We start from the raw sequence: 24,974 nt of genomic DNA, 5'->3' as shown, positions 1-24,974 counted from the left end.
CAACATTGACCCACTTTTTAGTATATAAAAGTGTACTTTTAAGTGTACTATAAGTGTAACAGTAGTAAACTTTAAGTGCAAAACTAGTTCACAACTACATTTCTCATTTGTACTGCATCTGTACTACAAGTGAACTTATAAGTTTACTATTTTAATACTTGTAGTACATTTTTTAGTTTATGAAAGGACACTTTGAAGTATACTCTCAGTATAAAACTACAGAACTTGTAGTTTACTGCAAGTATAATTGAAAGTTTTCATGTAAGTTTTTTAAAACTACCTTTAAAAGTATTTAATAGGCTACTCTATCTAAAGTGGAAACAACTACAAGCCAAGTATACTTAGAAGTCTTAAAGCTACACTGTGTAAGATTTTCTCCCATCTAGAGGTGAAATTGTATATGACTACCAACTGAATATTACTTTCTAGCCCCTTCCATTTCTGAGGGCGTTTTAACCAGGGGGGTAATCGAGCTCTCGAATAGCGTACCACCCCCGGGAGCCGTCATTGGCTAACAAGCCATCAACTGCTGTTAGCGTTCCATTGACTCCCATTCATTTTGGCGTCACTTTGACAGCGAATAACTTTACATCTGAGGCGTTTAAAGACTCCATTTGTCCATTGTTTATTTCTAAAGAAACACGACAATGTATAAAAGGCTCCTTGTATCTTGTATTACCTTGTATCTTACGTTATGGCCCCATAGAAGCAGTTTTTATAAAAGTAGGCTAGTGATTGCGTCATAACCACACGACTCTCTGGAAATGACCGTATAGACAGGAGGAGAAGCTCGCAGTCAATCGGAGGGACGTGGAGGCATAAAGTCCGATAAAGTCAAGGGAGAAGCCCATAGAGAACCATAAAGTTGCTCCTGCTCCTAGCTCATGGACAGCTCCTACTCACGCTCTCCGTCTCTGCAAGATTCGGAAGGGAATGATTCAGATTTCGCTTGGCACAGCTCCTAGAAGACTTACAACTGTCAGACAGGCTGCTCACATCACATCCACGTCGTCAAGCTCAGTTTGAGTCTGCGCAGAACGCTCAGCCATCAGGAAGTGAGTGCTTCTAATTTGCTTCACTTTTCTCCGTTGAAACCTATGGGGTCGCTGTGTCCAGTTTATATACTGTCTATGGTTTTAACTCCTACGGCGGCCGTATTATGAGTACCGTATATACCCGAATATAAGACGACCCTGAATATAAGATGACCCCCCCATTTTCCAGACTTACCGGTAATCTCCCTCGCATTCGTCAAGGTGCCACTGAGTAAAAGCTCGAAAGGCCAAGCTTGAATTTACAGGCATGTCCCTCTTTGGCTAATGTATTTTCAAGATGGAGGCGCAACATGGCTGCCGCCATTCGAACGACTCGCTCGTATGTATTCTGAATGGCAGATTCTTCGCTTACGAGAATACTTGATTAGTTGGTGGAAGTAATTACACATGAATGAGCACATATAATTTTGAAAGAACAAAGTGTTTTTTGCTAAGAATCAACTTAAAAAAATTACACAGTGTAGTTTTAATTATACTTATAAATATATCTTGATCAAAAGATAGAGTACTAGTAAAGGCCGAATATACTTTTCTGTCAGTATAAGTCAAATATACTTAAGTGCAATTTTAAGAATATTTCTGAGAAGTATATAAAAAGTAGACAAAGTATACGTTTTTATTTTTAGTTTAAAAGAAGTATACTAATAGCACACTTGAATAAACAAATTTTTTTGTAAAGGAGGGTACAAAGTTAAGACCAAATCTAGCAAGTTTTTGATGCAACTGAAACCTTTTTATATAAAAATAAGCAAATGTAAGCAGTTTCGATCTTTAATGTGTCACGGTTGATGAATTCATTGACTTTTCCTTGCGTTGTGTTATGTGTGTGTGTGTGTGTGTGTGTGTGTGTGTGTGGGTGTGTGGGCGTGGTCGCTGATTATCCTCCGGGAGAATCAGCGGCAGGTGATTCTCATTTCCAGTGCCTACTTATACTCACCTTGTGCGTCTTGTGTTTGTCAGATCGTTGTTTGTGGATGTTTCCCCGTACTGTTCCTGTTCCTCCTCGATTTCTCGTGTCTCCAGCCTGTGTTTTCGTTTGGGAGATTCATCGTTGCAGTTTTGTCTTCACGTCTCGTCTTCACTGGGATTTCACCTCACTCATCTGAACGTGCATCTTCGAATTACCCACGCAAGCCTGCGCTGCCAGCGCATCCGTTCCTGTGTTTCTTCCTTCTGATGCTGAGTGTGATCGTGAGACCTGCCTGCAATTAACTGAGACTGTTCCTGTTATCTTCCTACATTTTCTGTGTCTGGTTCCTCGTATTGTTCAATAAAGAACCAGTTTTTACTTGCTATTGTCTCCTCTGTTACTTCACGTTACAGAACGATCTGACCATCATGGAGGCAGCAAGCACACCCGAGCTTGCGGATTATTTCGCTCACAGCACGGCTCGTATGGAACGGCAGGAAGAGAATCTCGCCGCCACTGGTCGAGCGGTTCAGGCGTTGGTAGCGCAGGTGTCCGGGCTCACCCAGCAAATACAACAACTGGCGATGCCCGCTGCGCCAACCCCACCGCCGGCTCCCCCAACTCCTCCCGCACCCATTCATCAACCAGAGCCCCGTTTACCGACGCCTGAGAGCTACTCGGGTGAGCCTAACTATTGTAGAGCCTTCTTGACCGAATGCTCTATGTTCTTTGCCCTTCAGCCTCAGACATTTTGCACTGAAGACTCGAAGGTGGCTTTCGTGCTTACTCTGCTGTCTGGGCGTGCGGCTCTGTGGGGGACGGCGGTGTGGGAGAACCAACGAACATGTTGTTCCTCATTCGCGGCACTCTCGGAGGAGATGAAGAGGGTGTTCGATCGGGCAGTCGCCGGGAGAGAAGCGGCTTGCCAGCTCGCGGACATCGTCCAGGGAGAAAGACCTGTCGCTGACTATTCCAGCGAGTTCCGCACCCTCGCCGCAGAGTGCCGCTGGAACGAGGAGGCGCAGTGGGACATCTTCCTGCATGGGCTGGCTGACCGCATCCAACGTGAGATCTACACCCTGGAGCTACCCACGAGTCTCAATGGATTAATTGACTTGGCTCTGCGAGTGGACGCTCACCTGCATCGCCTGGAGCATCGCACCCGTACGACTCCGGTTCATAGAGTTTTGGGACTCCCTCAGCCGAGCGGTCGTGATGCGGTCAGCCCCGTCGACGATTACGAGCCCATGCAGGTGGGTCGAGCCCGGCTCTCCCGGGAGGAGAGGTAGAGAAGGAGATCCCGAGGATTAGAGAGAGAGAGAGAGAGAGAGAGGTTCAGGTCACTTTCTAAATAACTGTCCCGTAAAAGAGCGAGTCAGGCAGTAGAGAAGAGGATTCTGTCGGGCAGGGTCACCATCCAGAAACCCTCTTCCACTCTCCTTCTGGTGAGATTGCAGTGGGCAACTCACACTGTCAAGCACTTATCGATTCCGGAGCGGAAGATAATTTTATGGACTGGTCTCTAGCACACAAACTTCAGATACCCACCATACCACTCACCAACCAGATCTCCGTCAACGCACTCAATGGCCAAGAGTTACCCACTATATCTGACACCACCATTCAGTTAACTCTCATCACTTCTGGCAATCATTCCGAAGAACTGTCATTTCTGCTTCTGGACTCCCCTCACATCCCCATTGTCCTCGGTCATCCCTGGCTCGTGCAGCATAACCCCAGGGTTGATTGGGGACATAACTCCATTTCTGCCTGGAGCACTGAATGTTATGCTTCTTGTTTAATGTCTGCTGGTTCGTCTTTGTCCAGTTCTGTTTTGCAGGAGGAGTCGGTAAATTTGTCAAACGTGCCCGCAGAGTACCTCGACCTGAAGGAAGTGTTCAGTAAGTCCAGAGCTGCTTCTCTTCCTCTGCATCGTCCCTATGACTATGCCATAGATCTTCTGCCAGGTACGTCTCCGCCTAAGGGCAAGTTATACTCTCTTTCTATTCCCGAGAAGGAGGCCATGGAGAAATACATTTCAGATTCTCTGGCATCCAAGTTCATTCGACCTTCCTCTTCTCCAGCGGGGGTGGGGTTCTTTTTTGTGGGGAAGAAAGACGGTTCCCTGCGACCGTACATTGATTACCGAGGGCTGAACAACATCACGGTAAAGAATACCTATCCTTTGCCGTTGATGTCTTCAGCCTTCGAGCGGTTGCAGGGAGCCTCGGTCTTCACAAAATTGGATTTACGTAATGCTTATCATTTGGTCCGCATCAGGAAGGGAGATGAATGGAAAACTGCATTTAACACCCCCAGGGGGCACTTTGAATATTTGGTCATGCCTTTCGGGCTTTCCAACTCCCCAGCGGTTTTCCAGGCACTTGTCAATGACGTGCTGAGACACATAGTAGACCAGTTCATATATGTCTACCTGGATGACATATTGATTTTTTCTTTGTCTCTCCAGGAACACGTTCAGCACGTCAGACGAGTGCTTCAGAGGTTGCTAGAGAATGGGCTTTTTGTCAAGGCGGAGAAATGCGCTTTTCATGCACAGTCTGTCCCTTTCTTAGGTTACATCATCTCGTCTGAGGGAGTGCGTATGGATCCTGACAAGGTAAAGGCTGTGGTGGATTGGCCAAGTCCAGATTCCTGTAAGGCCCTACAGAGGTTTCTGGGGTTTGCCAATTTTTACCGACGTTTCATTCGTAATTTCAGCCAACTAGCCGCTCCTCTGATAGCCTTGACCTCCCCCAGGACGACGTTCAGGTAGTCCGATGCAGCTGAGGCTGTATTCGCTAACCTGAAGAGCCGCTTTGTTTCCGCTCCCATTCTAATAGCCCCTGATCCATCACGTCAGTTCGTGGTGGAGGTTGATGCGTCAGAGGTGGGGGTAGGTGCGGTACTCTCCCAACGCTCTTCCACAGACGACAAGATCCGCTAAAAGACTCAACTCCAGGCAGGCTCGGTGGGCTTTTTTTTCGGTCGTTTTGATTTTACTCTCTCGTACCGCCCGGGTTCCAAAAACATCAAACCCGATTCTTTATCTCGTATTTTTGATCAATCCGAACACCCGTCTACTCCCGAGTGCATTTTACCCGAGACTCTATTCGTCTCCATACTCACATGGGAGGTCGAATCGAAGGTCAAGACGGTCTTAGAAGGGGTAACGCCCGGGTGCCGGGATTACGGTCCGACGTTATTCAGTGGGATCATTGTTCTAACGTAGCGTAACACCCAGGAGTAAACCATACCAGTTTTTTGGTCAAGCAACGATTCTGGTGGCCCTTGATGGCTCGCGACATTCGAGATTTTGTTTTGGCTTGCTCGGTTTGCGCCACTGGTAAGACTTCCAATCGACCTCCAGATGGGTTACTCCAACCGCTGTCCGTCCCTTCAAGACCCTGGTCCCATATTGCGCTAGATTTTATCACCACCCTCCCGCCCTCTCAAGGCAAGAAGGTTGTTTTTTTGACCGTAGTAGACCGGTTTTCGAAGGCGTCTCATTTTATTCCCTTGCCTAAATTACCCTCTGCCAAGGAGACAGCGGTGACTGTCATTGATTACGTCTTTCGTTTACATGGCCTCCCGATGGACATGGTCTCTGACAGGGGGTCCCAATTTGTGTCCAAATTTCGGCAAGAATTTTGTAAATTACTGGGGGCCACTGTCAGTCTGTCCTCGGGTTACCACCCCCAGAGCAATGGTCAGACAGAGAGAGCCAACCAATATTTGGAGAGAATGTTGCGATGTGTGGTGTCTAAGAATCCTTCTTCCTGGTGCCAACAACTTTCTATGGTGGAGTACGCACACAACTCGTTACCAGTGTCATCTACGGGCCTATCTCCGTTTGAGTGTAGTTTTAGGGTACCAGCCACCAATTTTTCCTAGCCTGGAATCCGAAGTCGCAGTTCCCTCCGCTCACTCCTTCGTCCAGAGGTGTCACCGTACTTGGACCAGAGCCCGTGAGACTCTGCTTCATGTAGGGGCACGCACCAAGGTTAAGGCCGATCACCACCGGTCAAGACCTCCCGTATACGTTGTCGGTTCCAAAGTGTGGCTTTGTACCAAGAATATTCCTCTCCGCTCCGTTTCGAATAAGTTAGCTCCTAAATTCATTGGCCCGTTTCCTGTCACCAAAGTCATTAGTCCAGTGACAGTCCGACTCAAACTTCATCCTGCGTACAGGAGAATTCATCCCATGTTCCATGTGTCCAAATTAAAACCCGTATTTTATTCTCCCATTAATCCACCGGCCCCGGTTCCTCCACCGCCGCGACTCGTAGATGGGGAACCTACTTATTCGGTAAATCGTATTCTAGTCTCGAGACGGAGGGGACGCGGATTTCAGTATCTGGTGGACTGGGAAGTTTACAGTCCGGAGGAGAGAAGTTGGGTTCCTGCTAGGGACATCCTGGATCAATCCCTTATTGATGATTACAATCAACAGGTAGGATCTCCTGGGAGCTCCAGGAGGCGCTCCTAGGGGGAGGGGTACTGTCACGGTTGATGAATTCATTGACTCTTCCTTGCGTTGTGTTATGTGTGTGTGGGTGTGTGGGCGTGGTCGCTGATTATCCTCCGGGAGAATCAGCGGCAGGTGATTCTCATTTCCAGTGCCTACTTATACTCACCTCGTGCGTCTTGTGTTTGTCAGATCGTTGTTTGTGGATGTTTTCCCGTACTGTTCCTGTTCCTAGTTCAAAAATTTTCATATTGTCTTCTTAATGATTAAATTTGGATAGTTTTCTTCTAGAAAGACAAAAAAGTTCAGGTAGAGAAATTTTTTTTTCTTTACCTTGACATGTTTCGACTGCAACCTGCAGTCTTCCTCAGAAGCGTCATCTGACAGCTGTGACGTGTCGTATATCAGCTGTTATTTCCTGGGCGTGGCCAACCCGGCGGACCTGACAGTTCCGCCGGGCTGGCCACGCCCTGCCCCCCCGCCGCTCGATGGTCTCTAGAGGATGGTGTTCCATATGTGTGAGAGCATGTAGGCTCCCTCGTCCCGGTTGATGGTGTCTTTGGCCCGCTTCCTGATTTCAATCGCCTCCTTTATCCATCTTCTGTATTTGTTTGGTTCTGATCTGATGATGTGTCCGTTGTCCCAGTCCATAATGTGGTTATTTCGTTTGCAATGATCTGATATGGCTGATTTTAGTTGTTCCTGTTGCGCTTTTTCCTTTTGAGTTCTTGTGAGTCGTCCTGTTGTTTCTTTTTCACATTCTTTCTGATGTTCTTTCTTTCTTGTGTTGAATGACCTGCCTGTTTCTCCTACGTATGTTTTATTGCATGATTTGCATGGTATCTCGTATATGACGTTACATTTTTTGTCTTGCTCTATTTTGTCCTTGGGGTGTACCAGTAACTGCCTTAACTTTGTATATGGTTTTACTACTGTGTTTATGTTGTATTTTCTCATTGCCCGCTGTAATGGTTCTGTTATGCCTCTGATATATGGTAGGGTTACTATGTCCTTGTTTCCGGTTTCAGATTTCGGTTTGGGTTTTGTTTTTGGTCTGGTTTGCTTGTTTGCGACTTGCTCTTTTCCTTTGTTTATGGCCCATGTCGGATATTGGCAGCGTGCAAGTGCGTGTCTGATATGTTTTTCCTCTTTCTGTCTTTCTTTTTCCTCCGTGATGAATCTGGTCCGTTCATAAAGTGTTCTCACTACTAATAATTTATGCGCCGTGGGATGTTCAGATGTCCAGAGTAAGGCAAGGCAAGGCAAGGCAAGTTTATTTATATAGCACATTTCATACACAATGGTAATTCAAAGTGCTTTACATACTATTAAAAATAATCAGAAGAAATAAGAATATACAAAGCAGTTTAAAATAAAGAAACAAGAAAGAACTAAAAATAATTAAAACAGTTTAGAATAAAGAACAGTTTAAAATAAAGAAACGAGAAAGAACTAAAAATAATTAAAACAGTTTAGAATAAAGACTAAAATAAGACACAGTATAAACAGTCGGACAAACATTGGCACAGTGCTCATTCATTAAATGCAAAGTTAAACAGATGTGTTTTGAGTCTGGATTTGAATGTGACTAATGTAGGAGCACATCTGATCTCCTCTGGAAGCTGGTTCCAGCTGCGGCTGGCATAATAGCTAAAAGCAGACTCTCCTTGCTTAGAGTAAACTCTTGGAACTTCTAGCTGATGTGATCCTAATGATCTGAGTGATCTGTTGGGTTTGTATTCCGTGAGCATATCTGCAATGTATTGAGGTCCTAGGCCATTGAATGATTTATATACTAGTAATAATACTTTAAAATCAATCCTATAAGTAACTGGCAGCCAGTGTAATGACCTGAGGACTGGTGTGATATGATCATATTTTCTGGTTCTGCTAAGAATCCTGGCGGCAGCGTTCTGTATGAGCTGCAAATGTCTTATGGTCTTTTTGGGAAGGCCAGTGAGGAGTCCATTACAATAATCCACCCTGCTGGTGATGAAAGCATGCACTAGTTTTTCTAAGTCTTGTCTGGAAACAAAGCATCTAATTCTTGCAATATTTTTCAGATGATAGTATGCTGATTTAGTTATTGCTTTGACATGACTATTGAAACTAAGGTCTGACTCTAAAGACACACCAAGATTCTTGACCTGATTTTTAGTTGTTTGACCTTTAGAGTGAAGGTATGCGTTCACCTTGAGAACTTCATCTTTGTTTCCAAACACAATGATTTCAGTTTTGTCTTTGTTTAACTGTAGAAAGTTTTGGCACATCCAGCTGTTGACTTCATCAATGCATTGGCACAGGGAGTCAATGGGGCTGTAATCATTAGGCGATAGGGCTAAGTAGATCTGTGTGTCGTCTGCATAGCTGTGGTAAGAGATTTGGTTCTTTCTCATTATTTGGCTCATTGGGAGCATGTACAGGTTGAACAGGAGTGGCGCAAGAATTGAGCCTTGAGGGACTCCGCATGTCATGGGCGTCCACTCAGACTTATGGTCACCTATACTCACATAATAACCTCTCCCATCTAAGTATGACCTGAACCATTTTAGAACTGTCCCAGAAAACCCCACCCAGTTTTCCAGCCTGTCTAGAAGTATGTTATGATCGACAGTGTCAAATGCAGCACTGAGGTCGAGTAGAACCAGCACTGATAATTTGCCTGAATCTGTATTTAAGCGAATATCGTTTATTATCTTAATGAGCGCCGTCTCTGTGCTGTGGTGCGGTCGGAAGCCAGATTGAAAATTATCAAAGTATCCATTTGAGTTTAAGAATTTGTTCAGCTGGTTGAAGACAACTTTTTCAATGATTTTGCCTGTGAAAGGAAGATTTGAGATCGGTCTATAGTTGCTTAATATAGTCTTATCCAGATTGCTCTTTTTCAGGAGGGGTTTGACAACAGCAGTTTTAAGGGAGTTTGGAAAACTTCCATAGAAAAGTGAGGCATTTACCACTTCTATGAGATCTGCTTCTAAACAGTCTAACACACTTTTAAAAAAAGATGTGGGAAGTGTGTCAAGGGCGCAGGTTGATGTTTTAAGGTGCTGAACGGTTTCTTTCAGAATTTTGCCATCAATTTCTTCAAAATCAGACATAGTAACTACTTTCTCAGGTTGAAGTCTGATCTGACTGACCCCAGCGCAACTCAAGGATGTGCTGATCACCTTTCTAATATTATTGATTTTCTCAGAGAAAAAGGTAGCAAACTCACTACACTTGCTGTCGGAGAGCATTTCACTGGGAATCTCGCTTGGGGGATTTGTTAGTCTGTCGACAGTAGCGAAGAGATTTCGAGTATTATTTAGGTTTCTGTTTATGATATTGGAGAAGAAAGTCTGTCTAGCTTTGCCTAGTTCCATATTGAAAGCACGAATGGTGTCTCTATAGATGTTATAGTGGATTATAAGTTTTGTCTTTCGCCACATGCGCTCTGATTTTCTGCATTGTCTTTTCATAATTTGCACTGCTGTTGAGTTTCTCCAAGGTGCTTTTTGTTTACCATTCTTCCTGACTTTCACAGGAGCAATATCATCAATTACATTTTTAACCTTTGAGTTAAAAGAATCAAGGAGAGAATCAACCGAGTCAGCAGATATGCTCGGTCTTAGGGATATGGCCTTCATAAATAGTACACTAGTGTTCTCATTTAGGCATCTCTTCTTGACAGACACAGATCTAGCTTCAGTGGCAGGAGAGATCAATAAATCAAAGAAAATACAGTAATGATCAGAGAGTGCGACATCCTTAATATCATTCAATGAAATGTTTAGACCCTTACTGATAAGTAAATCTAGAGTGTGTCCACGATTGTGTGTGGGCCCATGTACATGTTGAATCAGATCAAAAGTTTTTAAAACAGTATTGATTTCTTTTGTCATATTATTTTCTGCATTATCTATGTGAATGTTAAAATCTCCAGCAATAGTGAAACTGTCAAACTCTGAGGAAATTATTGATAACAGTTCTGTAAAGTCTTCAGCAAAGGCTGAAGAGTATTTTGGAGGCCTGTAAATAGTGATAAGTAAAATGCGTGGAGCACCTTTTAACACAATACCCAGATGTTCGAAAGACGGGTAATTACCAAATGATATTTGCTTACATTGATAGACATCTTTAAAAAGAGCAGCTACACCCCCACCGAGTAGATATTGGTCGGTGTGTGTTGGTTTCCTGTAGACTGTTATTTTGATGCTGTCATCATCTCTGTGGTGGATCTTTAAATCTAAAAAAGTTCTGGTTCTGTTGCATTCTTCCTCATGTGTGAATTTTATGTTTCCAGTGGGGTCAATACTGTTTAGGTGGTCCATGAGTTCCTGTGTATGTCCGTTTTTTATTTTTTCCAGTATGTCGTCTACATAACGTTTCCAGATGGTAGGTTTGCAATGAGATGGTGCTGTGGCTATGGCTGTGGTTTCCAAGTCCTCCATGAAAAAACTGCTCATTATGGCTGATAGTGGGTCCCCCATGGCGAATCCCTCTTTTTGTCTGAATATTGTTCCTCTGTATTGGAAATATGTGGATTTTGTGACGAAGCTCAGTAGTTCAGTTATATCATCAACTGTGAGGTTTGTGCGTCTTTTAAGTGTCCTGTCTTTTCTGAGTCGTTCTTGTACGATGTGAAGTGTGACATCCACGGGGGTCTTTGTGAAAAGTGATATGACATTGTGTGAAATTAAAATCTCATCTGATTCTATTTTTATGTTGTTGAGTTCTTTCACTAGTTGTTTTGAGTTTTGACAGTGATGTTCTGTTAGGCCGAGGAGGGGTTTTATGATTTCCGCTAATTCCTGTTCCTCCTCGATTCCTTGTGTCTCCAGCCTGTGTTTTCGTTTGGGAGATTCATCGTTGCAGTTTTGTCTTCACGTCTCGTCTTCACTGGGATTTCACCTCACTCATCTGACTGTGCATCTTCGAGTTGCTCACGCAAGCCTGCGCTGCCAACGCATCCGTTCCTGTGTTTCTTCCTTCTGATGCTGAGTGTGATCGTGAGACCTGCCTGCAATTGACTGAGACTGTTCCTGTTATCTTCCTACATTTTCTGAGTCTGGTTCCTCGTATTGTTCAATAAAGAACCAGTTTTTACTTGTTTTTATTGTCTCCTCTGTTACTTCACGTTACATTATGTCCCTCAGAGACACTGATGAGTTATAATAAACCCTAATCCAGCACAGAGGGCTTCAGTGAATGTGGTGTTGAATGTGTGTGAGTGTGTGAGTGTCAGAGACGCTGTAAAATCATATATTATTTCATATTTTTTTCAGTATATTTAAACCATTTAATATATTGATCAGAAATATATGGAAATATTTTTTCGTTCCATAAGGGACAACAGCTTGTAAGGTAATTGAAATGCCTTGGTCTGTGCAGTCTCAATCACTTGGTTTAATTTTTTTTCTTTTTCCTAATTGGTCCTAGAGCAGGAGTTCCCAACACTGTTCCTTGAGTTCCTCTTTCCTGCAGAGTTTAGCTCCAGCTCTAATTAAACACATGTGAACTCGCTAATCAGGGACTTTAGGATTACTACTGTAGAAAGTTACAGGCAGGAGAGTTTGATCAAGGTTGGGCCGTTTCTCAATATGCGTTCTTGTCTGTACTTGTGTTCTTGTGGACTTGAAACGTCATCTGTTCCAATTCAAAGTTCACATCTAGCTAATACAGTTCAAATCCCCGGATGTGTTCTTGCTCCGCCCCTTTTACCCAGGATGCATCGAGAGGAGACTTTTGTGGACTTGAGACAGCCAGGTATCCCAGAATGCATCTAGCTCCAACCAGCAAGCACCAATAGCAGATGAGAAAACCTGCGTAATTTAAAAATACTACAGTTATTGTGCCACAAAATGTAGTTTTAAGAGTTTTTCAGGCAAGAATGTAGTTGTTTAACCCCCTGGGGTCGACAATCACGCCGGCGTGATTTGCTCGCTTTTTTTCTTATCAATTGAAACGAGACTCAAAATACTCTGTTGACTTTGATTTTACAAACAAGTTTCATACATCAATCGATCCTGTTAAGTGTGTATTATTTTTGTGTATACTCACAATAAAAGCAAAGTGTTGTGCTTTTTGCCAAATAAAGAAAAATAAACATGATGCGAGTTCTGCCTTCTCTCTGTCAGTGTAGTCAATTCTGAAACGCGTCCGAAAATGAACTGTAACTCAGCGAATACTCAGTCAAACAGGCATACAGACACACAGGCATGAAGCTTGAATTCTCTTCTTTTAAATGAAGTAATTTTTATAAAAAGCAAATATTCTCACTTTATGTAATCTGTATGAAAAGAGAGAGATGTCAGTCGTTCTCATCTCAGCTCATTATTTTTAACGTGACCCCGCCCACAGAGAGCGCGCGCTATTCAAACGCAAATGACTGAGGCAATCCATGCAAACTGTGAACGCCCCCATATCAGCTCGCGAAAACACATCAAGTTTAATCAGATCATTGTACTTGTTTACACCGTCTCGCAGCGCTGTGAGGAATAATACTATCGTAATAATAATAATGGAAAATGTACCTCAGAAGTGCTGGTATTTCGAGGAGCAACGGATCCGACTGAGCTGAGGAATACTGTAGTAAGTTTTTTTCATTCTCAAGTGAATCGCGTTTCTGTGTGTGTATATATATACACTCACCTAAAGGATTATTAGGAACACCTGTTCAATTTCTCATTAATGCAATTATCTAATCAACCAATCACAAGGCAGTTGCTTCAATGCATTTAGGGGTGTGGTCCTGGTCAAGACAATCTCCTGAACTCCAAACTGAATGTCAGAATGGTAAAGAAAGGTGATTTAAGCAATTTTGAGCGTGCATGGTGGTTGGTGCCAGACGGGCCGGTCTGAGTATTTCACAATCTGCTCAGTTACTGGGATTTACACGCACAACCATTTCTAGGGTTTACAAAGAATGGTGTGAAAAGGTCAGAGGAGAATGGGCCAACAGATTCAAGCTGATAGAAGAGCAACTTTGACTGAAATAACCACTCGTTACAACCGAGGTATGCAGCAAAGCATTTGTGAAGCCACAACACGCACAACCTTGAGGCGGATGGGCTACAACAGCAGAAGACCCCACCGGGTACCACTCATCTCCACTACAAATAGGAAAAAGAGGCTACAATTTGCACGAGCTCACCAAAATTGGACAGTTGAAGACTGGAAAAATGTTGCCTGGTCTGATGAGTCTCGATTTCTGTTGAGACATTCAGATGGTAGAGTCAGAATTTGGCGTAAACAGAATGAGAACATGGATCCATCATGCCTTGTTACCACTGTGCAGGCTGGTGGTGGTGGTGTAATGGTGTGGGGGATGTTTTCTTGGCACACTTTAGGCCCCTTAGTGCCAATTGGGCATCGTTTAAATGCCACGGCCTACCTGAGCATTGTTTCTGACCATGTCCATCCCTTTATGACCACCATGTACCCATCCTCTGATGGCTACTTCCAGCAGGATAATGCACCATGTCACAAAGCTCGAATCATTTCAAATTGTTTTCTTGAACATGACAATGAGTTCACTGTACTAAAATGGCCCCCACAGTCACCAGATCTCAACCCAATAGAGCATCTTTGGGATGTGGTGGAATGGGAGCTTCGTGCCCTGGATGTGCATCCCACAAATCTCCATCAACTGCAAGATGCTATCCTATCAATATGGGCCAACATTTCTAAAGAATGCTTTCAGCACCTTGTTGAATCAATGCCACCTAGAATTAAGGCAGTTCTGAAGGCGAAAGGGGGTCAAACACAGTATTAGTATGGTGTTCCTAATAATCCTTTAGGTGAGTGTGTATATATATATATATATATATATATATATATATATATATATATATATATATATATATATATTGCTCTTGCATTCTTTCTTGTGGCTCAGTGACACACCTGAATGAATGGCTCATTAAGTATGCGGGCCCCATTGTCTCCTCAGGTGCGAACTACTCTTTATTCATGATGGTGTTGGATCATTGACGCCCACTCGCATATTGCCTTTCCAAACAGAAAGTGTCTTGCAAAATTTAAATCAATGTATTGTTTTATTTGAATGATTAGGCAGGATGATTTTCAGATCATTTTGAATAAAAAACTCTAGGCGACAACATCCATTAGTCAAAAGTCTTATGGACACATATTTAGTATGTGTTTTGTGGCCTTATTTCAGAAACTTTAGTTTTTAGTTTTTTCAATAACCATGCATAAACATTATTCTCTCAAAAATACAAACATGTACATATGTGTTGCTCACATATTATGGTAGCCCTGTTTGTGCAGAAAAGAGTGTAATTACACATTTGCCATTAATATGTTTATAAGCAACTGAAAAAAGCACAAATGTCAGGGCATGTCAGGGCATGTCAGAACATCTCAAGGACCCCAAAAACACCTCAGACCCCAGAGGGTTAAAGCTCAAATCTGTGGATTATATATAAAGATAGCGCCTATTTGAAAATTTGACCTGATGTTTTGGGAGTTGTGAGATCCAGGCGATCAGCGTTCATTAACATTAACCTGGAACATCCTATCCTCGGCTAGTCCTTCTGACGTTTGCCGCTGGCTCTGATGGCTCTGTAGTGGTTAAACATGAGATATAATTCGTCTTGTCTATATTTAATGGGCAATCTTTGGTCTTATGAATCTATTGACAAATCTTTTTTTGCTGTAGGCAAAATGAATAACTTTATATATTTAGGCTATTTAACTACCTAGCTACCTAACTACTAGCCTACTAGAGCGCTGTTTTGTACATTTGACTGAATTGTTTGCTTTATTTCCTATATAGCTTCTTATACCATTTACTTATACTTTTATAATGGCTATTATTGATAATTAAAACTGAAATTTAAAAAAAGAGACAGGAGCCATGTCCCAAATGGCGCACTTCATGTGGACTTTTGGTCTCGTGGACTTAAATTGCGCGTGTTCGCTGAGTCTACGAGTCCGTAGGTCGTTCCATTCAGCATTTTAATGCTCTGAAGTGTGCTCAGCAGCGCCCCCCCTTTGTACCCTTGAAGCAGTCTTCCGCAGAGCCTGCATGGATGCAGGCTCCACACATTTTAACTCCCCAGGAATCCTTGCGAAAGGCCAATCAGACAGCGGATGGGAGGAGATTTTGCTGAGAAGAAAATATTATGGTTTTTATGACCTAGATGTACATTTTACCAGTTGTTACCTACACAAACATTATGGTCATCAACCAGTGGTTGATGTCTCAAACATAATGATAGCGTGTTGAATAATATGATCGCATAATGATTCATTAAATAAATAGAACCGAATGTCGGGCCTTTACTGAGTCATATGTACATGTAGTATGAATATTGAAACCTGTAAATTCATCTGAAACTCATGCACATTTTCATTATGTGTTAAAATTGTAATCTTAGTTCAAATGGGCCCTATAGGTCTGCACTTCATGACGTCACCAAAGTGTGGACTCTGAGGAAGTCCACAAGTCCGGAGTGCGCCATTTGGGACAGGGGCAGGGTTGTGTTTTATGTCATATTTCATTTTATTACGGTAAAGATGCCTATGTTTAATATTTTTAAAATGTAAACAAAGAGTTGTTTTATATTTTGTTTTGTTATAAATATACATGCAGTGAAGATAATCAATGTACGCTTTGCCTGAACCACATTTGTGTGGCTATTAAAAGAGGTATAGTGGTGTTTTATAACATATTTTGTTTTATTGTTGCTTAAAATATACATAACGAGATAACCGGAGTAGCAGAGCGAGCGGAGTGACATTATCAAGAACTCTGCTGTTCCAAATAGCAGAATACCGGACCTGCGTCCTCGAGAGTTCATTCTCCTGAGTCGATCTTGGCAAGTCAGAACTACAGAGGATGCATGTCAGAACTTTGCGTACTTGAGAAATGCCCTTGGACTCAGCAGGAAAGTGGACTTTCGAAGGCCAGAGTTGAGAACCCCTGTCAAATGCCGGGTATACACTACATAAAATCATCGTATCGCTGTTCCTTTCACACTACACAACTGTTTTGTATCATGAAGTTGCTGTGGTTTACACATTTCACAACCGATCGTTGACTGGGGATCACACATCACACAATATTTCACTGGAAATAATCCCCATCAACTCTGTTTTGTTTCCAGAATGCAGCATGAGAAGTGATACAGGGAATGACGTAAGATCACGAATTGGTCTTGCTGAATTCTACCGCAAGACTGGAATATGAACTGAAAAATGTTGGTCTGCAAGAATCTTGCGATCCAGGTTAGCTGTATGCTGATATGCAGTGAAAAAGAAAAAAAGAAAAGCAAGACTATGGAGGAGAGAATGGTTGGGGAGACGACAACTCCTCGTAAAATTTCCCTTGCGCTGTTTCCTGCTCTCTCATTGGCTGTAGGTCGTCAATGTCATTTCCACTCAAAACACATTTCACACTGCAAAACTTAAATAGTAGACAGTTCCAGATATTTATCCTACTAAATATTTCATGGGCATCCACGATGCGTCGGCACTTCTCTTGGATCGCGTCTTTGATAATTAACACTATGCATGAACGAGCACCAATTTGTCTCAGATTTCGGGCTTTTTTCGGCGAGCTTCAGAAAACTGCCAGCCAGTGAAAATTGGGCCTAAAGTCGGTAGTGTATACGCTGCTTTAGAGCATTCAGAGAAATCACGTTCTGACAATACAAATTTGGTGAAAGTGTCACATATTGGTTAAAAGTTATAAGCCATTGTTTTACACGATAAGAAGCTTTAATGGATCATAAACCATTTAACGAACACTTGTTCTAGCTAATGCTTGAAGTTATTTTCTCTTGTAACTACATGGGATTAAGTTCAAGACTTGAATATGATTATGGGATAAATATGTATTTCCAGGTACAGACTGATCATTATTTACCCTTGATCTGTTTTGAATCAGCAAGTGGAAGAAGCCTTCATGTTGCCCTCAGTCCGAGCTGTGAGAGAAAGATGAAACATCAGATTACACAAACACATCAGCTGAGCAAAGAGAAACATTTGAGTTTAACAATGACTTCATTTTTCACATTGAATCCCTCACAGTACTAAACTATCACTCCTTACAATGAAAGAAAACATTTAAATGTAATGTTTAAACATTACCTTCCCTTGTGTTTGTTCTCTAGCTGTTCGGCCAGATAATTCTGGTTCATCTTCCTCAGGATGTTCACTGTGATCTTCACAGCTTCTTCTGGTCCTGAACGTGCCACCATCGTGTCCACTGTGTCAAAGACATCTGCATTCTCCATTTCAGACTTTGGAATATGCTCATGATTCCTCAAGTACCACTGAAAGCGCTTCAGATCATCTTTTCCTAGATCCCTCAGTGAGTTCTCAAGCTGCTCTTTAACAGACGCCATATTCCTTCGCTGATTCACTTCTGCAGGACAAAAAGAAAAAGATCTTCAGTATTTTTCACTCTAAACACATGATTCGGAGTATTCAAATGTTAGGGTTAGATCAGGTCTCGTCTCTTAGAGGCATCTCATCCAAACTCTTGTTGAACAGTCAGTGATTTTTCAGCGAGTCACACACAAAGCAGGAAACAAGATTTAAATAAAAAGGTTTTTACGAGTAGTACAATTAGTAGTCAGAGGTGCAAAAACATTTTATGTTGCCATGGAAGGACTGAATAACACATTTACATGATCTAAATGAATTATTTGAGCTAAATAATATATACATTAAAAGCTAAATAAAGCTAAATAAAATAAAATAAAATAAAATAAAGAGCTAAATAAAATAAAATTATTGTGTGTGTATAATGTAGATATATTTTAGTTCCTCCTATGAACTTGCCATAGCACATTAATTGTAATATCCATTTTACAACAGTACACAAGTTTTACCACAAAAGTTTTACCACCTCCCTACAAAAAGGAACCAAATTAGTAAATTAAGTTGCATAGAACTACTCAGAAGAACGATGTGTTGACGTAATCAATTACATTAATTATGAAAAAAACGTAAATTTGTGTGGAATGCACCAAAGCGGCACACTGTTTACATTCATCCCTAATCCCCTGTCATGTTTCACACAAAACAAGACTCACAAGAGCAGATACTAATTAACTATTAGTTCTTCAGTAATTGTTATTCGTTATGCAGTAAGTAAGAAACAGTATTCTAAAGTGTTACAGAGATATTGATTTCAGATTAAACTGTTTTAAAATAGTAGCCTACCTGTTTGTATCTAATTGTAACGAGGCAGGCTGGAACATAGAAGGAAGCAGGATCCAAATGCAGCAGTAGTACTTTTATTAAATAAACTAAAGACAAGACAGACTCAAAAACTCAGACACAGGGAACGGCACAACCAACATCTAACAACATCATGAACCCACAAACACTGTAACAAGACACAGGGTATAAATACAGAGACTAACAAGCTAAACAAGATAACAAGAGGGCGTGGTTAATCAGAAACACCTGGGCATACTAATAAACTAGAAAAACTACAAAGGACTACAAAACATGACACAGAACAGGAAATAATTAAAGTCCACACAAGACAAGGGAAACACCAGACAGGAATCATTACACTAATAATCCAACAGTGTACAAAACAAGTCACAATGGCAACAGCTGCATTTGTATGAAACAACAGAGAGTGAGTCCATGATACTGGATGGCATAATTAACTGTACACAAAATATTGATTTGACTGAGTATAAATATTTTATCAGCTCACCAAATGCAAATCTTTCACAAGGTAAAACTCGTTCCTAGCAGGCGTATAGCGCTGCTGACTTCAGTGATGAGTCTCTAGCTATGTTTCCATCCACACGTCTTTATCCGAATTAAGTGATATCAAATGAAAAATGCCTTATGGAAACAGTAAAATTCGATTGAATTTCATGAATATCGACTCAAATGAAATACGTTCGGTCTCATCGGATTTTATCTTGATCGATATACGGCTTATGCGATAAACACTGATGGAAACGTTACATGGCGTGATCCATTTTGTCTAGCAAAACTTTGTTCGCAAATGTTTGCTTGAATGTTGTGCGATTCTGTGCGAAAATGAATGGAAACACCTTAAAATGTCTCAAATCAATTCGATATACCAATTTGATCGCAAAACAGCATGTGACGTCATTACGCACAGGTTTTTATTCGCTTTAAAGCCGTTGGATGGAAACACACTTTCACCAGCTTTATTCGCATGAGTTTTTTTTACCGAACTTAAGATAATTCGATTGACAAGTGGATGGAAACTTAGCTTCTGTTTCTGTTCTCTGTTGTTATCTGGGAATATCATACCACTGGATGGCGCGATTGACCAATCAGAATCAAGTATTCCATAGAGCCGTGTAATAAACTCTTATAAAGATTACTCCTCCAATGAAGGAAACTTAATAAAATATACATTCTGAGACGTAAAACTCCCACGGCAGGATTACAAACAGAATGTCCGTGTACACTGTAGAATCTAATTAGAGTAATTCTAAGTAAAGTGAAATAGAAATAGTATGTTGTATTGGCAAATGCTTAGTTAATATAGTTCACTTACACAAGAGTTCTAGTAACTAAAAAAAGACGTAGAGAGAACTTGATAATTTACTTTAGATTTACTCTTGACTTAGTATAGTTACCATTGTTGTGTTTCACATGCTGAATGGTGAAGTCTGTGACTCAAGCATGGTCAAATCCAAGATATTTTTGGGTGTTTTTTGGTGTTTTTGTTGATGGCAGCATTTTAGCTGCCACAAAGATGTTGAAGCTGTCTACCTGACACCTCCGAGGTTTGTGATAACCAAAGTTTGTTAGTAGCATAATTATTATTATTGTGTTGAGGTAGTTTTGTGATGTAAATACTATTTTGGAGCGTTGGATTCGGTATTACCTCACACAGTGCGACTGTTTGGCATATAGCCTATTTTTTTTTTTTTCCTATTTAATTTTCATTAAGTTACGTTCTTTTTTCTTTTTTTAATAATTATTATTATTGCTGTTTTAAGTTGAGTTGATGAGACTGCTTTTGACCTATATTATTTGGTTTACTCACTGGAATGCCCTGGAACATGGAGTCTGGGGCAGCTGGGTTATTCTTGAAGGGTGTCGTGTTTTTATGTGTATATGTTTTGTATTTAAACGTCCTGTCTGTTTGTTTTGATCAGTTTATTTGATAGTTTTTGCACCCTTGTAATGAATTTTTGGATTCAGTTATTTTTGGTCTTATATTTGACCAGTGATAGTATCATTGTTAGTTATTTTTCAAGCTGGATAAGGTTAAGGGATTAAAAATCATTCACTTGAATATTAGAAGTCTGGTGTGTAAAATTGATTTACTTCGTGTGTGGGTTGATTTAAATAAGCCTGATATTATCACTCTTTCTGAAACATGGCTCAATAGTAATGTTTCAGATAATGAAATTAACTTAACCAATTATGTTGTTTATAGATTGGATAGGTGCTCCAGGGGTGGAGGTGTGGCTATATATATTCTACAGGTCTTGTATCTGAATTAATTATACCTTCGGTTGATCCTTTATATTTTGAATGTATTTTTGTTAAGGTGGTTTTCCATTTAAATAAATGTATAATCATCGGGGGTATATACAGGCCACCCTCTTCACCAGTGGAGTCCTTTAATTGCCTGATATCCACTGTTAATTCAGTTTTTGGTAAAAATTAGCTTATCTTATTAGGCGACTTTAATAAGAATTGGTTGGATACGTCTTGTAATAAAGAGAAAAACATATTTAATCATTTAAATCTTACCCAATTAATTACTGAGCCTACTAGAATTACTTCTCGCACACAATCTCTTCTTGATTGGATACTTGTTTCTCACCCAAATAGATTTTTAAGGTCAGGTGTGATGTCTGATTGCTTTAGCGATCATTCGATTATATTCTGTGTTTGGAAAATTAAAGTACCTAAATTGCCACCAAAATTAATTAAAATCAGACAATATAAAAAAACTGAATTTAGATTTATTTATTCATGATCTGATTTCTATTAATTGGAATAGATATCATTTAATTCCTAATGTACAAGACGCTTGGGATTTTTTTTATAGTGAGTTTATAAATGTTGTAGACAAGCATGCACCTTGGAAAATTGTTAGGGTTAAGGGCAATCATCTTCCTTGGATTAATTCGGAACTTATTAGTCTCTTTAGGCAAAGGGACAAAGCATGGAGAACATTTCGTCAGACAAGAAGTAATGTTGATTGGGAAGTCTATAGGCATTTGAGAAATTTGAGCAAGACAAAAACTTGAACTGCTAAGTTTAATTATTATAAAGAATGTCTGTCTTTTCATTATAAAAATCCTAAACAATTCTGGAATAAAATTAAAAACATTATTAATACATCAAATAAAAATTCAATTAATAAAATTAGAGCTGATAATAATACAATACTTCATGACTCCTTATATATTACGCAAGAATTTAACCAGCATTTTTCTTCAGTTTGGTCTACTTTAGTATCTGCCTCTTACTTGAATACTGATATTTGTAATGAGACTGCATCATGTAATAGTAATTTTTCATTTGGGAAGATTGCTCCAATTGATGTTCAGAGTGCCATTGATGAATTAAAAGTGACTAGTGGTGAAGGATTAGATGGAATTGAAAATAAGTATCTTAAATTAACTTCACATATTCTTATGTATCCACTAGCTGATTTATTTAATCTTTCTTTGTCTACATGCAAGTTGCCGGTGATCTGGAAATGTGCATGCATTACTCCACTTTATAAGGGAGGTGATGTACTTGATCGCAATAATTATAGACCAATATCTATTATATGTTCTATAGCTAAAGTTTTTGAAAAATTAATTTATAAACAACTTTCAAATTATTTATGTATAAATAATATTCTATCATCATCTCAATCTGGTTAAGTCTAATCATTCCACTACTACTGCATTATTAAGTTTACAAATGATGTGTTTTCAGCCTCAGATAATGGCAAGCTCACAAGTGCTATTTTTCTTGATTTGACTAAAGCTTTTGATTTGGTTGATCATTATTTGCTTTTAGATAAACTTCATGCTAATGGTCTTTCAAAAAATACAATTTTGTGGTTTAATTCATATCTGCATAACAGGAAACAATGTGTTGTCCTAAATGGGATTAAATCTGATTTTCTGATTCAACAAAGAGGTGTGCCTCAAGGTTCAGTTTTGGGACCAATTCTTTTTTCTATTTATGTAAATAATTTACCATTACTTCTTAAAAACTGTCAGGTTCAACTTTATGCGGATGATACTGTCATATATACATTTAATTCTGATCCCATACAAATTCAATTATCTCTTCAATCGGATTTTAATAGTTTACAAGACTGGCTTTTGGCTAATAAATTAGTGCTTAATAAAACCAAGTCATATACTATGATTTTTGGTTCTAGACATAAACTTAATTCCAAAACCTGTTCTTGTGTTATATCATGTAAAGACGGTACTCTGCATAGAGTTGATACTATTAAATCTTGGTGTATGGCTTGATTCTAAACTTTCCTTTAAACCACACATTAATCATGTTTTACAAAAAGTGAATGTTGGAATGAGTATCTTGCATCGATCTCGAAATTGCTTCTCTTATAGTGTCCGTAAGAAACTAGTTGCTCAATTAATATTTCCGTTTTTTGATTACTGTGATGGGGTTTATCAGACGGCATTAAAATCTGATCTTGTCTCACTTAATTCGGCATTTAATAGAATTTGCAGATTTGTTTTAGGATGTTCTTTTTCCACTCACCACTGTACAATGTATGATGCACTTCAGTGGCCATCTTTGAATGTGAGAAGGCAGATTCACTGGCTCCAATTTATATTTAAATGTATTTACTTTGATTATCCTAGTTATTTACAACAATACTTTGTACTCTTTTCTTCAAACCACCAAGTTAGGCATTCTGTCCAGACTTATTTTCTTGTTTCTCGTGTTAAAAGAACAATTGGTAAGAGAGCATTTATGTTTAAAGCCCCATTAGACTGGAATAATTTGCCTGTAGATATTAGATCCATTACTTCATTTTGATTGTTTAAACAATCTTTATTATCTTATTTTAAAGTAGATTGCACATGCTATCATTGAAACTGTCGTTGTTGTTATGTGTACTGTTGGTATTTATTTTTGGTGTTTTGTTGTCTGCCTGTTTGTTGGTGTACTGTTAATTAATTGTAATTGTGTTATGTTCTTCAAGTTGTAATTGTGTTTCTTTGTAAAGACCCCCTCGAAAACGAGATGTTACATCTCAAGGGGTTAATCCTAATAAATTCTAATAATATTGTCACAAATATAGTGGGATTATATCAACCCAATTAAAAGTTTCACAAGGTGTTAATGACACAAGTGTTAACAATACAATTTAAAAAAAACATTATCAAACATGAAAAATAGACTAGTGAATGATTTAGTTAGAAGTTATGTCACCTTTTAGAATAGCATTACAATAATATAAATGAAGTTCCAAGTGCCCAACCAAATGGAACACTGATAATCATAATGGTGAGTTCAAACAAAAACATTTTAAGAAAATCAATTTATGAAGTCAGCTTATGTGAAGTTCTCTAACAATATTGTATTGACAATTCAATATCAAAATTACTTTTGGAAATGAGTGAATGCAAACAGAGAAAGATAACGGCAGAAATGGAGGAAATGAGTGAAAAGTCTATTAAGAATTGCCCTGCCTCAGAAACTCTTTTTGCTTGATAAAATGTCTCTCAAAACCGAACAATTAGGCGGCGTTCACATATCGCGCCTAAAAACGCATAGAAAACGCTAGGCGCGCCGCGTTCTCCTTTTTCCAAAGCGCTCGGGTGGTTGCGCTCCGGAGGCGTCTGTCGTTGCTAAGCTTGGTTTTTGTCACGTGACCTGCGGTGCGCTTGCGGCATTCTGAAAAGTTGAGATGTTTTTATTTCGATGTGGCGCGGACGCGCTTGGAAAAAACGAGCGTGTCGCACCGTGACCACGTCGCTTCCATTATGAGCGCGCATACCGCGCGCCTACATTTGAAATAACGAACTTGCGCGCGCAAAAGACGCGATATGTGAACAGGCCCTTAATCTACCTTTGGGTTTTCTGAGTAACCAAGCCATGGTATGTAGTACATAGTAGTCTGTAGTATATTAGTACAGATTACTAGATTTTTACAATTACGTTAAGACATTAAGTAAAGTTAACTAAAGAGTGTTAGTTAGAACAACTGTTGGATTTTACAATGGTAATTCACCAATAAGTAAGAAATATATATACACTGTATATATATATATATATATATATATCAGTAGCGTACCGTGGTGTTTCAGTCAGGGCCTTCAGTAACGATCTAACCCCCCTCCCCCCCCCCCCCCCATCGCCATAACAACACACACAGATTCATGCAAAATACAATCATGCACTGTATGGACTACTGCATAACATCAACGACGAGACAGCTGATCTTCAACCTCAGCGCACACGCACACCACTGTACATTATAAAAGCTGAGCTGAAACATCTCGCGCACGGATGTACATGTACCTAATACAAATAAATAAAACATCTCCGGTTAACTAGCAGGACATTAATTTTCGTTTGTTGA

At 40.1% G+C, this 24,974-nt stretch overlaps 2 protein-coding genes across 2 annotated transcripts in view; both read right to left on the bottom strand.

Moving 5' to 3' along the window:
• The window catches only part of LOC311077458 (NACHT, LRR and PYD domains-containing protein 1 homolog), a 160,959-nt gene that overhangs the window by 109,022 nt on the left and 26,963 nt on the right, over positions 1 to 24,974 (bottom strand). The window lies entirely within an intron of this gene.
• LOC311077517 (apoptosis-associated speck-like protein containing a CARD) lies at positions 10,755 to 18,040 on the bottom strand. Its single transcript, XM_084106062.1, has 3 exons — positions 17,531 to 18,040; positions 17,307 to 17,364; positions 10,755 to 12,234 (listed from the first exon to the last, which is right to left on the bottom strand). Exons 1-2 carry the CDS (start codon positions 17,785 to 17,787, stop codon positions 17,355 to 17,357), a joined length of 267 nt encoding a protein of 88 aa, XP_083962188.1. The 5' UTR covers positions 17,788 to 18,040; the 3' UTR covers positions 10,755 to 12,234; positions 17,307 to 17,354.

This window comes from Abramis brama (assembly GCF_963993115.1).
Source record: "Abramis brama genome assembly, chromosome: 2".
In the NCBI taxonomy this organism is placed as follows: Eukaryota; Metazoa; Chordata; class Actinopteri; order Cypriniformes; family Leuciscidae; genus Abramis; species Abramis brama.
Note: the sequence above shows the minus strand (reverse complement) of the source record. Positions and strands in the feature narration are given on the sequence as shown.